The sequence below is a fragment of the Lynx canadensis genome, chromosome B2, assembly GCF_007474595.2.
Source record: "Lynx canadensis isolate LIC74 chromosome B2, mLynCan4.pri.v2, whole genome shotgun sequence".
In the NCBI taxonomy this organism is placed as follows: Eukaryota; Metazoa; Chordata; class Mammalia; order Carnivora; family Felidae; genus Lynx; species Lynx canadensis.
The window spans coordinates 9,155,903-9,172,137 of NC_044307.1; the positions used below are offsets into that span (position 1 = coordinate 9,155,903).

The 16,235-nt window shown below is 42.1% G+C and overlaps 1 protein-coding gene across 4 annotated transcripts in view; it reads left to right on the forward strand.

Moving 5' to 3' along the window:
* MBOAT1 (membrane bound O-acyltransferase domain containing 1) overlaps nucleotides 1-16,235 on the forward strand; it is a 104,622-nt gene that overhangs the window by 57,768 nt on the left and 30,619 nt on the right. For 2 of the 4 annotated variants that reach the window (XM_030314756.1, XM_030314758.1), the window contains exons 2-4: nucleotides 788-933; nucleotides 2,136-2,213; nucleotides 7,822-7,917. In XM_030314756.1, coding sequence (XP_030170616.1) covers nucleotides 788-933; nucleotides 2,136-2,213; nucleotides 7,822-7,917 — 320 coding nt within the window. The remainder of the gene's footprint in view (nucleotides 1-787; nucleotides 934-2,135; nucleotides 2,214-7,821; nucleotides 7,918-16,235) is intronic. The other 2 variants (XM_030314755.1, XM_030314757.1) reach the window with 1 other exon arrangement.

Sequence of the window (16,235 nt, forward strand, 5' to 3'; positions counted from 1 at the left end):
TGAGTGAGACTTTTCTAAGGAAATTTGTTGCCTATTTTAAATAATTGGATAGGGTGGCGTTGGAAGTGTAAGGTGGGGGTGTTTCTTTTTTGTGTGTGGCTTTTTAGTGCCACTCCTTGAACTTGAGCTGTCCTCTTGTTCATTTGGTGTTCATGTGTTTTTATTTTATTTTTTTCATTTGGTGTTAAGTTAAAATGAGAAAAGTTAGAGTCAAACAGTTGATGATGACTTTGGAGAGAAGCCTTTAGTTTCTCAGGTATTTCATGAGGGACGCGTCACGGATTTGGTTCATTTGTGCCTCTTACAGAACACGTGCTTTATCTTAGGATAGCGCTGGGGATGCGGTGGAAAGAGACCCAGCAAACTGACCTCACAGTCACTGAGGCCCTCTACACTGAAAAGCCCTCTGTGTTGTGGGTGAGAAAGCAAGCTTGGCTAGTCTTGAAAAATTAGACGTGAAATCTACCCCCAGAATCAAGAGCCTACTGTATACCCTATATGGTAGCTAACTTGACAAATTATATGTATATAAAAAATGAAAAAAAAATTTGAGAACGAAACTCAGGTTTCTCACTTCTCACATCAGATGAGGGCCTGGTTACCCGGTCAGTCTCCTGAACCTTTTCCAAACAAACACTCTGCTGAGGAAAAAGTCCAAGTTGCAGATGCACCCAGATGCGGAGATCCGAAAAGACCGGAGAGAATTCGCACACAGGCAGAAGGATAAATAAAGGTTTTGAGTCTCTCTCTCTCTCTCTCTCTCTCTCTCTCTCTTCCCCCCAAACAGGTGAATTTTGTAGCATGTCAGCTGTTTGCCTTGTTCGCCGCTTTCTGGTTCCGCATCTACTTAAGTCCTGGTAAAACCAGTCCTGATGTCCGGCACGCATTTGCCACCATTTTTGGCATCTATTTTGTCATCTTTTGTTTTGGCTGGTAAGTATGAGCCTCAGAAATTCTAGTATTTATCATTTGGGTGTGTTGGGGCAACATTCTTGGCACTTCCCAGGCAGGAAATGAAATATATACTCCTACTGTAAAAAATATATATATATACTCCTATTGTTTTATATATATATATATATATATATATATATATATATATATATATAAACACACGCATATATATACACACACATATATATACACACGCATATATATATACACACATATATATACACATACATATATATACACACACATACACATATACATGTGTATACACACACACACACTACTATTGTATATTCTAGGAATCTCATTTATTGTAAAGAACCTAGAACCAATAAACTGACTATCCATTAGAAGTCAGTTCGGTGAATTTTTTCTAGAAATTGTGCTTCCATTGATGTTACCCTGGGTCAAGTAAGTGGAATGCTATAAGGTTTCATTTTCCAGATGAGGAACCTTTCTTACCTGTTGTAGATATTGGTGTTTTTTCTTGCATGACAATAATAATTGATGTTAGTCCTGTGCGTAAAGTAGAAGAAGAGTTTTAGTGCTGGTCTTAGGAAGTGTGAGTCATTGGTCAACAGCGAGAGCCTGCGGATGACTCTTTTCTCTACCAGATAAACTGGCCAAATACCCTGGGAGTGGCACTTCTCGGGGAAAGAGTTTTAGGAACCAACATTTCTAGAAATACAACTTAAGGATTTTTGTGAATTCATTCAGGATACTATAATACTGCTGTTCTTCCTTGAGTAAAAATTTGAGAAAAGATGATGAGTATGTTGAATCAACTACCAGGTAAAAGTCTTGATATCTGGTGAGGATCAGTTTTGGTCCTGGTGCTTTAAAATTAAAAAAAAAAAAAAAGTTCTAAAGAGAGAAAGAACTCTTCTGGACTCTCAGTTGTATGTGTGCCAAAGTGCAAGCCTTCCATTTATGGATCCTGACATTACTGGCACCACAGGTGACAGACTGTGTCATGACTTCCTCCTGCTGCTTCAAGATCTAGTCTAGTACCTTAATCACACAGAGCAGAACTCTTTGATGTATTTTCTGTTGCATAAACATGACTTAGCAGATCATGTGCTTTCTGGTGGGGGCATAGGCGGAGCACAGTGTGCGTGTCCAGTAGGCATGTTCATTTGGAATATACTCAACGCTCCTCCTTCTCTCTCCCTGGTGTCTTAAAGGTACTCTGTGCATCTTTTTGTGCTGGTGTTAATGTGCTACGCGATCATGGTCACGGCAAGCGTATCCAGTATTCACAGGTAAGATTCTGGGAGTGAGCCGTGCAAGGTGAGGTTTTTTTTCCATGACCTGTGAAATGTGTTTCTAGGGTCAAGGGGCACTTTCCCCACGTGCCCGTCACAAGTGGCGTATCCTAAGTTCTCTGGGATATCAGAAGGAGACATGGGGGCCCTAAGTGCTGGGAGCAGTCAGAGGAAGCTTTGTGAAAAGGGTGGCAAGCCCCTCGTGTCAGAAGAGAAGCAGCTGTATGGTAGCCACAAATTGGAAACCGCCCAGATGGTCACCGCAGTGGAATACTACTCAGCAGGAAAAGGGAACGAAGGATTAATAGCACACGATGATATGGATGAATCTTCAAAGTAAATGTGCTGAAGGAAGGAAGCCACACACATTTCTATTCTTGAAAATGCAGACTAATCTGAAGTGACAGAGAACAGATCAGAGGCTCCCCGGGGTGGGGCGGCACAGGGAGATGTGACAGGGATCGGAGAGGCAGGAAGACACTTGGGGGGTGACGGATATGTCTGTCATCTTGAATTTGGCTGTGGCTTTCCAGGCGTGGACCCGTGTCAAAACTTTGTGTACTTCAAATATGTATACTAAAACGGTCAAAAGAGGAAGAAATATCCTTACTGTGATATTTTGATTTGAAAGTAGAGAAGTAACTTAATTCTGCCTTGAAGGTAACGTGCTTGGATAATCGATTCAGACACCTGGGTATCTGTTCAGCATTGTCTGTGTTTCCTGTGGTCTTTGTGAAACCCCAGCATTCGTTCTGTCTTTCTGTAACACTGAAACGTGAAAACACAGTTCACTGTTGTATCCACAGAGCCTAGAACAGTATCTGTCACAAGTAAAGTCTCAATAAATATTTACGGAATGAATGAATACCTTTGAAAAGACATTTGTCCTGTTGTAAGTTCTTTTCTGATGGCTTCCCTCAAAAAGCAGATGCCTTATTTTAGTTTCAGAAAGGTCTTTGATTTTTTTTTTTTTAGAGAGAGAATAGAGAGAGAGACAAAGAGAGAGAGTTCATGTGCAAGTGGGGGTGGGGCAGAGGGAGAGGGAGAGAGAATCTTAAGCAAGTTCCATGCCCAGCATAGAGCCCAGTGTAGAGCCCAACACAGGGCTCGATCTCATGAGCCTGAGATCGTGATCTGAGCTGAAATCAAGAGTCTCTGAGCCCTAGAGGCTCAACCAAGTGAGCCACCCAGGCTCCCTGAAAACTCTGATTAATAAGACTATTAGCACAATAGTTTTCCTTCTGCAAATCATTGAAATTTAACTTTTTAATGTATAATCTTGTAAATTACTTACGATAAATTTCCTCTTTCCGAGGGAAAAAAATTTTAAGGGAAAATATTTTTGTATGCTTTAAAATTTTATTTTCACCCAACTTAGTGTCTGGATGAGTTCTGAAAAATTGAGTTGCCATCCTCTTCCTTCTGAATGCCCTCCTTGAAAGGGATAGTGTCACTCCTTCAGAAGGGAAATAGGAAATCTATATTTCTGATTTGGTAAGAATGGGCTTCGGGAATGCTCCATATTATGACAAAATGCCGTTGTTAGTGGGAGGTGAAAATGTCTGGCTTTCCCCAAACTTGAGTTTGGAAGCCATTCAACAGTTAGTAAAAATTGGGTATATCTCTGTAGCATATTTTTAACTACCTTACAAATTGTGATTTGTCAGCTCTCTCCACACTTGTGTGATCCCAATCGGTGTGGACCATTTTTCAGAGAGTCAAGAACCTGCATGCACATGCTTGTTCCGTGCGGGGCCCAGTGTCAGCCTCTGGCCAGGAATGGAACACTCCAGCCTTGGCTGAGCCGAGCAGTTTACGGACAGGCTGTGTCTGTCCCACCACAGTAATATTGTGGTAGCAGAGGCCCGGGTCATAAGACCAAAAAGGACTCCAGCACAAGCTCTTTCTTTGCCAGGACTGCGGAAGTAGGGAGTGGTTCATGGTTCCTGACGGAGGGAAATCGCTTCCTATTGATGCAGGGAGAGAACATGAGACTGGAAATCTGGCTCTCTCTGGCAGTGTGAGTTCAGAAGGGTCATGCAGCTTCTCTGTACATCAGATTTCCCACCTATAAAATGTGGCGTGTGTGATAGTTTGAACTTAAGGTTTCTTCAGGATCAGGATTTCATGATTCTTTGGGAATCGTTTTCTTCCCCTTGCCAAGCCAGTTCCAAGAGTTCCGTCACATGGCTGGGGAGAGTTGGGGAAGGTCAGGCTTTGCCGCTATGGGGAGTTAACCGATTTCTAGACGTACTGTTTTCTCTTTGTCTGTAGATTTCTCGGGGTGCCAACTCTGTTTCCTTCCCAAGCCACTATGTTGGGCAGAAATCACAGGTGTTAATTGATCATATCCAGACCGACTGGGATAGACCGCCTCTGTGAGAACATGGTGATAAGTTGCCAATTTGGGGGTACCTGCTTTGTGCCAAGTGCTAAGCCAGGCTCTTTTAAATAGATATGTTTCAGGGTGTCTGGGTGGCTCAGTCAGTTGAGCGTCCGACTTCGGCTCAGGCCACGATCTCACAGTTTGTGAGTTTGAGCCCCGCGTCGGGCTCCCTGCTGTCAGTGCACAGCCTGCTTCTGATTCTCTGTCCGTGCCCCCCCACCTTTGCCCCTCCCCTGCTCATGCTCTCACTCTCTCTCATAAATAAGAACAAAAACATTACAAAAAATAGTTCTGTTTCATTATTTTGAATCTATAAACTCTTACTTAGTATATCATGTAATATATTTAATACTTCACGTCATTATTACAAATATATTCTCTCTAGGACAATTAATTGCGATACAGATTCCCCCCCCCTCCCCACAGGTTGAAGAAATGAATGCTCAGAGAGGTAAATAGGTATACAGATAGGGAATTTTCATAAATGAATACATCCATGTTACCACCACCCAGGTCAGCAGGGGAATGTTACCATCACTCATGCCCCAGTCTCTGCCACATCCTTCCTTCATAAAATAGCTAGTATTTAAACTTCCCACATTAGCTTTGCCATTGCTGGGCTTTGAAGTCCTGTTGGTCTGTCTCCAGAACATAATGCGTAGTCTCTCTACCACTCCTGGATTCCTTAGATTTTTCAGGTGCGTCCAGAGCATGAATGCATTGTGCTGTTGTCTCGGGACACAGTACTTGTTATAACTACTGAGCTGAAGTCCCTTTCTTCGCTGGGCTGGGGGGCAGGGGAAGGTATGGGTCTAGCTCTTGCGAAGGAGAAAGAGGAAACAGGTACGGTTGCATTCAAGAGGGCCGTGGGAGAATTTGTCTTTTGTATCTGCCTCGTGCTTTTGCCTTGACCTTCACGAACTGGCTGGAGAGAGAACACAGAGGCTGGAGGCAGAAGGGCCTAACTAGCACCATTCTGCTTCTGCTCAGCCCGTCAGGGAGTTGTTTTCTCTCAGCCCTGCTTTGTTCACCGTCTTTCTGTTTGGGAAAGGGTTAAGGATGAACCCGAGGCAGGGAAAGTCTTACTTTGTGTCAGGACGTCTTTGTTTGCAAAGAGAACGTAAAGTTATGTAGTGCTTTAGAGTTTACAGAACTGCTTCACGCCCACTAGCTGGTTCTCCCTTGCTACCAAGTGCATTTTTATGATTCTTACCTCACCATTCGGTCTCCATGAGTTATTTTAACATGAACTCGTGAATTTCAATATAATTTGAGAATATGCTTCATCTCTGTTTTATGACCCATGTTTCAGTGTTATACCTTCTAAATTTATGTCTGTTTCTGATGGGCTTCTGCACCATTTAAAATGTTGAATGTGCTCCTTTCAGTGCCTTTCAGCTAACCATACACGAACCCCCTCTATGGCCAAGGGTTGGGGTGCTCCAGGTCATGGTGAGTTGGCGTAACAGACACATGCATATAATTTCAGCGTCATAATGATGAGGTTGGCATGGAGCACTGGAGATATACCAGGAGCGGAACAGTGAATTGTGCTGGGGATAGGAGGGGAGGGGTGGAGCAAGCCGGTGCGGGGGGGACTGACCCGGAGCTTGGCCTTACCTGGTAATTAGACAGTTCCTAGGTAGGCTGGAGGACGGAGGAGGGAGTTGCAGGCAGAGGAGGGGGTGTGCGGAAGACATCTGGCCTGGAGATGCAAGCTGTAATTGTGGAGAGAGAGCGGCCGGTGTCGTCTGAGCATAAGTGGACGTGGGGTGTGCTCAGAGAGGAGTCCACGAGGGAAAGGTAGAGCTCTGTGCAGGAGCACATCGCCTGCTGCGTTTAGGAGTTTTGATGTGACTGGACAGTGGGAGCCATTGGAGACTTTTAAGACAAGTAACATTTATTTGGTTTTTGTTCACTTAGCACCCAGGAGGCCACTCTTGTGAGTGAAACACACAAGACGTTCTTGCCTTCATGGTCTAGTAAGGGAGACAACAGTTAATTTGATGATCATTATGAAAAAGAAGACCACACACCCAAAATGGAGTCACGTAGGCCAGCTCACCAAACTAGGGCTTAGGGCTGTTTCAAACTCCCCCAGAAATGCAAGTCTTAACCGGTCAGCCAGGAATTTTCTGGTCAGCACTAATGGCCTCTGGAGTCTATCCCATGGGCCCTCTCCATCCCCCAAAGGGAACATGAGGTCATCTGCGTGAGGAGACCCTTCCTCCTAAGGGAAGGTGGCCTTGCCTGAAACAATCCCTTCTTTTCCTAGTCACTTCCCTGTGCCACCCTCCTTCCTGTAAAAACCTTCCATTTTGTGCAACTCCTCGGAGCACCCCTCTATTTGCTAAGTGGGGTGCAGCCAGGTCAACAAATCGCTTAATAAAGATAATTCGATCTTCAAAGTTTACTCAGTTGAATTTTTGTTCTTTAATGTCACGTATGTGTGATTACAAATTGATGAATGTTCTGAATGATGTACATGCGTGTGTGTGTGTGTGTGTGTGTGTGTGTGTGTGTCTGTCTGTCTTTGTGTTGCTGGTTCGTACCCCGGTGGTCATGGCAGGTGTCCGAAGGAAGCCAGGCCGTGATCTTGGCGTGTGGTAACGGAAGCCTCAGGCTTGGGCAGGGGTGTGCCCAGCAGGGCACTGGGAATGCTCACACCTAAGGAGTAAGTGGAGGAAGACAAGCTGAGCAAGCAAGAACCTTGGCAGCATTAACCAGAGAGGCGGGAAGCAATCACGGAGAAGAGAAGCCAAGAGAACAAAGTATTTCAGGAAGGGAGAGGTCGGCGGCGTAATGCTGGTTCGGTTTGTATTTTACAAAGATCGTAGTGTAGACACGATGGTTTCTGAGGAGGAGAATCTGAGCGCAAGATCTTGCAGGTTCTTGCTTCGCAGCTCTGGCTGCACGATGAAATTGCACCTGCTGGGTGTATCCTGTACCAGTTAAGCCAGAATAGCAGGGGTGAGGCCCAGGCATCGGCAATTTGTAAAGCCCTCCGGGGTGACTCCATTGTGCTGCGTGCAGGTGAGAAAAGATGAAGGGTCCCAGGCAGTGAATGCAAAAGTGAGCGGAGGGGATCAGCTGGGTTACAGACCAAGCAGAGAGGACTTTGTGACTGACGATATGTGGGGAGGGAGGGAGAGGAAGAGGAGAAAGCCGATCGTGTTACTGCCACGCGTAATCATCCGATCTTCTCTCTTCTGCTTTCAGATACTCCTTCTTTGTAGCAATGGGATACCTTACAATATGCCACATCAGCCGGATATACATCTTCCACTATGGAATTCTCACTACAGATTTTTCTGGGTGAGTGTATTAATTTGGTGGGGGAGGGCCCGACTGCAGACTCGCACTCCGTCTCTCGGGGTCTGTAAAGATCAAGGCTGCACAGGAGACTCCTTGGTGGCTGGTTCAATCGGTTGGTAAGACTGTGCTAATGAGGTTGGGGCTGAAGGTTTGATTGCTCTGCGGGACTGTTGGCCCTCTGTGTTGTAAGGTTGGGGTGGCAGCCGATGGCCCGTAGGCCATGTCTGTCCTGCCGCTTGTTTCTGTAGAGTCCCAAAGGAACACAACTGGGCACCGGGTCATTACGTGTTGTCTCTGGCCTCTCTTGCACTACAGTGGTGGAGTTGCATAGTCATGACAAAACCATGTCGCCTGCAAAGCCTACAGTATTTACTGTCTTCCTCTTTATTTTATTTTATTTATTTATTTTTTCAACGTTTATTTATTTTTGGGACAGAGAGAGACAGAGCATGAACGGGGAAGGGGCAGAGAGAGAGGGAGACACAGAATCGGAAACAGGCTCCAGACTCCGAGCCATCAGCCCAGAGCCTGACCCGGGGCTCGAACTCACGGACCGCGAGATCGTGACCTGGCTGAAGTCGGACGCTTAACCGACTGCGCCACCCAGGCGCCCCTCTGTCTTCCTCTTTAAAGGAAACGTTTCCAGTCCTCTGGTACAATGCTCTTAACATGGACTTGGTGTTTATCTCCTACTAATTAATAATACAGAAATTTTTCGCTCCCAGCTGATAAATGGTTCCCGTCCTGACCCTTCCCCCAGATTCCCTAGGCTTCTAGTGACTTGAAGGTAATACCCAGCACAGCAAGGGTCTCCATGCTGGGCTGCAAAAGTTTTTTCTTGGCCTTAACCTGCTGGGCCACCCCTCTCCTGATGGTCACCTGGTGATGACCGTGGGCAGATAAGTGAAAATTCTATACTCTGTCGCTGTTTGTTTAGGAACAGCTGTTTATGAATCTTGAGGAACGGACACTGAAGCAGGGTGATTCCTCCTAACACATTGTATATTCACCATGTTTCTTCCTGGGGAATTTGGGTCTGTTCTCTGCAGCAGCGTGAGGTCAGGCAGAGCCTGGGGTCTCCCCTCCGGTCGAATTGCACTTCCTTTCATGAGTTATTGGAGGGGAGGTAGTGAAATAAAGGTGTTGCAACTCACAGCTCAGTTCTGCGAACTTTGCAAATTTTGCGACTTAACTGTCCCACCTTGAAGAGGCTCGGGAAGCCAGAAGTGTTGGTTTTGGCCACAAAGACTGGTGTCCTGAAGTTTCTGTGACTGTGGTTTGGTCTTTCATGCATTGGTTCTTCTTATCCTTGGGTTCCTGGGATTTTACGTTTCTCTCTGACTCGTCTCCTTACTGCATTTCCCTCCCTGTATGTTGTGGAGCACGGTTGTTGTTGAGTTTTTCTGAAACAAGTTCACAACTTTTTACTTTTTAATGACATGTTAGCAACATGTGGAAAATATGGGAGCAACAAAGATAACGATACAGCCAGGAAGTTACAGCATTAAATGTAATTTTTAATTTATTTTAATGTTTATTTATTTTTGAGAGAGAGGGAGAGAGTGAGAGAGCACATGAGCGGGGAAGGGGCAGAGAGAGGGAGACACAGAAGCCGAAGCAGGCTCCAGGCTCCGAGCTGTCAGCACAGAGCCCGATGCAGGGCTCGAACCCGTGAACCGTGAGATCATGACCTGAGCCAAAGTCGGATGCTCAACTGACTGAGCCACCCAGGTGCTCCTAAAGTTCTGTCTTGAAGTTGAACCTGGTGTTTTAAAACAGCCTAACGAGATAGCTGTTACCTTTGTAGCATGCTTCCAAACTGAAGAGCTTAACATACTTTATTACGTCTTTGTTTATTTAATTTTTTTTTTTTTTTTTTATTTTGGGAGAGAGAGAGAGAGAGAGGGAGTGTAAGTGCATGGCCATGAGTAGAAGAGGGGCAGAGAGAGAGGGAGACAGAGAATCCCAAACAGGCTCCACACTGTCAGAGCCCGACCCGGGGCTTGAACCCAGGGACTGTGAGATCATGACCTGAGCTGACACCTTAACTGAGCCACTCAGGCACCCCTATAAACGTCTTTAGGATAAGAGCACAGACAGGAATTGAGTGGGATTAGAGGAGATCAGCATTTGTGCCAAACAACATATATATGTTTTTAATTTGGGAGTAACAGCTAAACTCATACTTTAAATTATTCTGGGGCGTGGCATTTTATTTGTCTTTCTGAAAGTAATCAGGTTTTTGTGGGCTGGACTGTTGTTAATGGCGAGGATACCACAGACGACACGCTTTTATTAGTGGCGAATATCCTTTGTGTTTTGTCTGTGAGTGTGGGCTGTTAAAAATACCAGAACATTTACTGTTCCCCTGCAGGACGCTCAACAGTTGCTGGTAATAAAGCGGGTACTTGATTCCTTTGAAGTGTGTGGAAGTGAGCTCATTCTTCTGTCTTGCTCCCAGAAGGGTACAAATTGATATTTCTGAGGGAAGCAGAAAGAAGAACCCTCATTTCCTCTTTGCAGGCTCGGCCGATTCAGGCAGCTAATTGCTCTCCCATCATGTTGGCAATTTGAGTTGCCCGTGTGTTTTTGAGAACAGTCTGAAACAAGAACGCTTATACACTGATAGTGGGAGTACAAATTGGTACCTTCCCCTTCTGGAAGGCAACTTAGCCATAAAATTTCAAGCAGGAATTTTTTTTTTTAAGCTCATATTCTATGATAGGAGAAATTCCTAGGAGTTGAATTACCTTAAGGAAATCAAATGTATTCCTAAGGGTGTTCAGTTGTTGTCAATAGTGAAAAGCTGTTAGCATCCTAAATGGTCCAAAAGAGGTGAATGATTAAATCATGGTACTAATACGTGTCCACTGAAAATGTTGTCTTCAGAGAATGTTTAAGGACACTGGAAAACGCTTACAATACAATGGAAAATCAAATCCACAAAACTAATACGTGACTTAAGACTTCCACTTTTAGGGGCGCTCAGTCCCTGACTGGGTGGCTCAGTCAGTTAAGCATCTGACTCTTGGTTTTGGCTCAGGTCATGGTCTCACAGTTCATGGGATCAAGCCCCACCTCGGGTTCTGTGCTAACAGCATGGAGCCTGCTTGGGATTCTGTCTCCCCCTCTCTGCCCCTCCCCTGCTGGTGCTCTTTCTCAAAATAAAAATAAACATTCAAAAATAAAAGAAAAAAAAAGATTCCCATTTTTATGAACGTGGACATGCGTAGTAAGGCCTGGGAGGAAATAATCAAAATGCTGAGACAGTAGTTCTGTTGGGAGGTCTTTATTGGTGATTTTAATAATTGTTTTATTCTTTTATATGATTATAATGAGAAATCATAAATAATACTTAAATATATTTGCAAGTATGCATATGCATGCATATTATGGTGAAATGGTCTAGAGGAGTAGAACAATAGCCTTTGTGTTCCCTTTTACCTTACTGGGGCATAATAGAAATATCACTTGTCTGCACCCCTTGCTGCTAGAGATGATCATTTGTCTGGGAAATGTTTTCTTCTCTTGGTTTATGACATCCTGGCCCCTCCACCTGACCAACTCAGTATGTGCAAATAATTGGGTTTTATAATACGGGCAAAGAAGTGATGTCTGCAGGGAGATTTGCTTATTTCGTGCTTCTTCAGGCTTCTGTCAGCTCTTTGATAACTAGTATAGTCACTTGGAATTTAATTCCCAGACATGAGTATAAGTTCTACCAAGTAAGTATATTTGGTGGGTGCCTATTAGAATGGAGAACTGATGATTCTGTTATAGTTGAGTGCAAGAGTGTGGAGATTACAACTTTGGAAAGATTAATGCGAAGGGTAAGCCTATTCTACTCTGACCACTGGATGGTTCCCAACAGATACTCGGTGAACTTTGAACTAAGTGGAGAAGAGTTCCCGCTACCCTTGGTTGTAGTCCTGGGGAGCTGATGGAACCATCTGTTTTGTTTGCTGTGACTTCTGGAGCCCTCCATATTCTTCCTGATGCTGGAAGAGTTGATAGGAGTTTGGTAACATTCTACTGAAGTTGTCATACCATCACCTCCTTCTTTGGTAATCCAGGGAGTGGGGGTTACCAGTGGGGCAGAAGCAACAGAGATGAGGGAGTACTGTCCGAGCCTCCTGTGCTCCTCAGCTGCTGAGCTAAGGCTACTAGTTGCATGGTTCACGTTGCATTTGGAGCCCCTGGTTGTGCAAGATGGCAGTCCCAGCCTAGGTTGCCGTTGATTGAAAGTTTGTCATATTCCTCTTCTCCCACCCTGTCTAACTTAGGCTTGCCTGACTCTTTGCTTTCCTAATATATTAGTATTACAATATTACAATAAAAGAGGACTTTTATTATAAAGAAAAGAGTAATGAAAATGCAAAATATACTCTTTTGGATCTAAAATTACCTGTTGGAGGAAATAAGATCCTTGAATGTCAGATCTGACGTGATGCTGGCCAGCCAACTTTATATCATTGCCCCATCTCAGTTTTACCAGGACAGAGAACTTAACCACCCTAGCTCCAAAGAGTAAGGTAAACTAGGTAGGTTTTATTGGAATGTTGTTCAAAATTGAGTTTCTGTTTAATGTTTTAGAAGACAGGTTATTTTCTGGTGGGAGTTGATATGGAAAATAGACATGGACGAATGGGTACCACTTCTGGTAAATTGCCCGGAGTTTGTAGGAAGGCACTGATTTTCTGTGTGTGTGTGTGTGTGTGTGTGTGTGTGTGTGTGTGTGTGTGTGTTGGAGGGAGTGGCATTGTTCTTTCTACCCTAATCACATCTCCATCTGCCTGTTTTCCCTTATTCATTTTTCCCTGTATGTCTTTCTCCAAATTGGAACCATAATCAGAAAAAAAAAGTGATTTTCTTTCCTTATATATGTATAAATTTTTCCTTCTGTTCACTTTTAAAATTTCAGTATAATTAACGTAGAGTGTCATATTAGTTTCAGGTGTACAGTATACTGAATCAATAATTTTATACATTACTCTGGGCTCATCATGATTAGTATAGTCTTAATTTCCTTCACCTATTTTACCCGTCCCCACACCCACCTCCCTCTGATAACCATCAGTTTGTTCTTTGTACTTAAGGGTCTGTTTTTTTGTTTGTCTCTTTTTAAGTTTTTGTTCGTTTGTTTTCTTTCTTTAAGTCCAAATAGGAGTGAGGTCATACGGTATTTGTCTTTTTCTGACTTATTTCACTTAGCATTATACTCCCTAGATCCATCCATGTTGTTGCAAATGGCAAGATTTCATTCGTTCTTCTAGCTGAGCAATATTCCATTGCATGTATATGTACATACCACATCTTCTTTATTCATTCATCTATTGATGGACGCTGGGCTGCTTTAATATTTTGGCCATGGTAAATAATTCTGCAGTAAACAGGGGTGCATATATTGTTTTGAATTAGTGTTTTTATATTCCTTGGTTAAATACCTAGTAGTTGAATTCCTGGATCATATGGTAATTTTACTTTTCACTTTTTGAGGAACCTCCATATGATTTTCCACAGTGGCTGCACCAGTTTGCATTCCCACCGATAGTGCACTAGGGTTCCTTTTTTTTTTTTTCACATCCTCGGCAACACTTGTTATTTCTTGTGTTTTGGATTTTAGCCATGTTCATAAGTGTGAAGTGATATTTCATTGTGGTTTTGATTTGCATTTCCCTGATGATGAGTGATTTTGAGCATCATTTTATGTGTCTGTTGGCCATCTGCACGTCTTCTGTGGAGAAATGTCTGTTCGTGTCTTTTGCCCATTTTTAATTGGGTTATTTGTTTTTTGGGTGTGGCGTTGTATCCGTTCTTTATACATTTTGGATATTAATCCTTTATTGGATATGTCATTTGAAAATATTCTCTGCCATTCTGTAGGTTGTCTTTTAGTTTTGGTGATTGTTTCCTTCGCTGTGAAGAAGCTTTTTATTTTGATATAGTCCCACTAGTTTATTTTTGCTTTTGTTTCCCTTGTCTCAGGAGATCTATCTAGAAAAATGTCACAGCCAATGTCAGAGAAATTACTGCCTGTACTCTCTTCTAGGATTTTGATGGTTTTGGGTCTCATATTTAGGTCTTTAATCCATTTTGAGTTTATTTGTGTGTATGATGTGAGAAAATGGTCCAGTGTCATTCTTTTGGATGTAGCTTTCCAGTTTTCCCAACACCACTTGCTGAAGAGACTTTTTCCCATTGCGTATTCTTTCTTCTTTTGTCAAAGATTAATTGAACATAAAGTTGCGGGTTTCTTCTGGGCTCCTTTGTGTTCTATTGAAATATGTGTCTGTTTTTGTGGCAGTACCATACTGTTTTGATTATTACAGCTTAGTAATATAACTTGAAGTCTAGAATAGTGATACCTCCAGCTTTTTCTTTTTTCAAGATTTCTTTTTGAAATTTAGGTCCTTTTGTGGTTCCATACAAATTTTAGGGTTCTTTATTCTATTTCTGTAAAAAATGTTGGTATTTTGATAGGGAGTACAGTAAATCTCTGGATTGCTTTGGATAGTATAGACATTTTACCAATATTTGTTCTTCCAGTCTGTGAGCATGGAATATTTTTCCATGTGTTTCTGTTGTCTTCAATTTCTTTCATTAATATTTTATAGTTTATAAAGCACAGGTCTTTCACCTCCTTGGTTAATTTCTTCCTAGGTATTCTGTTATTTTTGGTGCAGTTGTAAATGGGATTGTATTTTTAAATTTTCTTTCTGCTACTTCATTATTAGTGTATAGAAATGCAACAGATTTCTGTACATTGATTTTGGATCCTGCAATCTTCCTGAATTTCCTTATCAGTTCAAATAGTTTTTTGGTAGACTCTTTCAAGTTTTCTATATATGGTATCATGTCATATGCAAATAGTGGAAGTTTTACATCTTCATTACCAGTTTATATGCCTTTTATTCCTTTTTTTTTTTTTTTTTTTTTTTTTTTTTTTTTGTCTGATTGCTGTGGCTGGGACCTTCTGTATTATGTTGAATAAAAGTGGTAGGACACTTTTGTGGACATCCATGTCTTGTTCCTGATCTTAGGGGGAAAACTCGGTTTTTCACCATTGAATATGATGTTAGTTGTGGGTTTTTTATATATGGACTTTATTATGTTGAGGTATGTTCCCTCTTAGCCTACTTTGTTTAAGAGTAGGCTTTGTTTATCATGAATGGATATAGTACTCTGTGAAATGTTTTTTCTGCATCTTGAAACGATCACATGATTTTTATCCTCTTATTGATCTGATGGATTTGTGAGTATTGAACTACCCTTGCATTCTGGGAATAAATGCCACTTGATTGTGGTAAATGATTTTTTTTAACATGTTGTTGGATGTAGTTTGCTAATATTTTGTTGAGGCTTTTTGCATCTATGTTTATCAGAGATATTGGCCTGTAGTTCTCTTTTTTTTTTGTAGTGTCTTTTTTTTTTTTTTCTTTGTTTGTAGTGACTTTATCTGATTTTGGTATCAAGGTAGTGCAGGCCTCATAGAGGAAATTTGGAAGTTTTCTTTCCTCTTGTATTTTTTTGGATTATTTGAGAATAATAGGTATTAACTCTTCTTTAAATCTTTGGTGGAATTAACCTATGAAGCTGTCTGGTCCTGGACTTGAGATTCAATTTTATTGTTGGTAATTGGTCTGTTCAAAATTCCTATTTCTTCCTGATTCATTTTTGGGAGGTTGTATGTTTCTAGTAATTTATCCATTTCTTCTAAGTTGTCCATTTTGTTGACATATGATTTTTCATAATACTCTGTTATAGTCCTTGGTATTTCTGTGGTGTTGGTTGTTATTTCTTCTCATTCAATTCTGATTTTATTTGAATTCTCTTTCTTTTTTGATGAGTCTGGCTAATGGTTTATCAATTTTATTGATGTTATCTGTGGAATTATTTATCTCTCCTTCTATTATGAATGATAACCTTGCTGGATGGAGTATTTTTAACCGCAGATTTTTTCCTTGCAGCATTTGAATATATTGTACTACTCCCTTCTGGCCTGCAAAGTTTCTGCTGAAAAATCTGTTGATAGCCTTGTGGGGTTTCTGTGTATGTAATAATTTTCTTTTGCTGTTGTAAAATGTTTCTCTTTACCACTCTGTTTTGCCATTTTAATTTTTAATGTCTTGGTGTGGACCTCCTTGGGTTGATTTTTGGGTGGTGCTCTCTGGCCTCCTGGATTTGGAGTTCTGTTTCCTTTCCCAGATTAGGAAAGTTTTCACCTAGTATTTCTTGACATAAATTTTCTTCCCCCTCTTCTCTTTCTTCTCCTTCCAGGACCCCTATAATGTGAGTGTTTTTATGTTTTATGGTGTCAC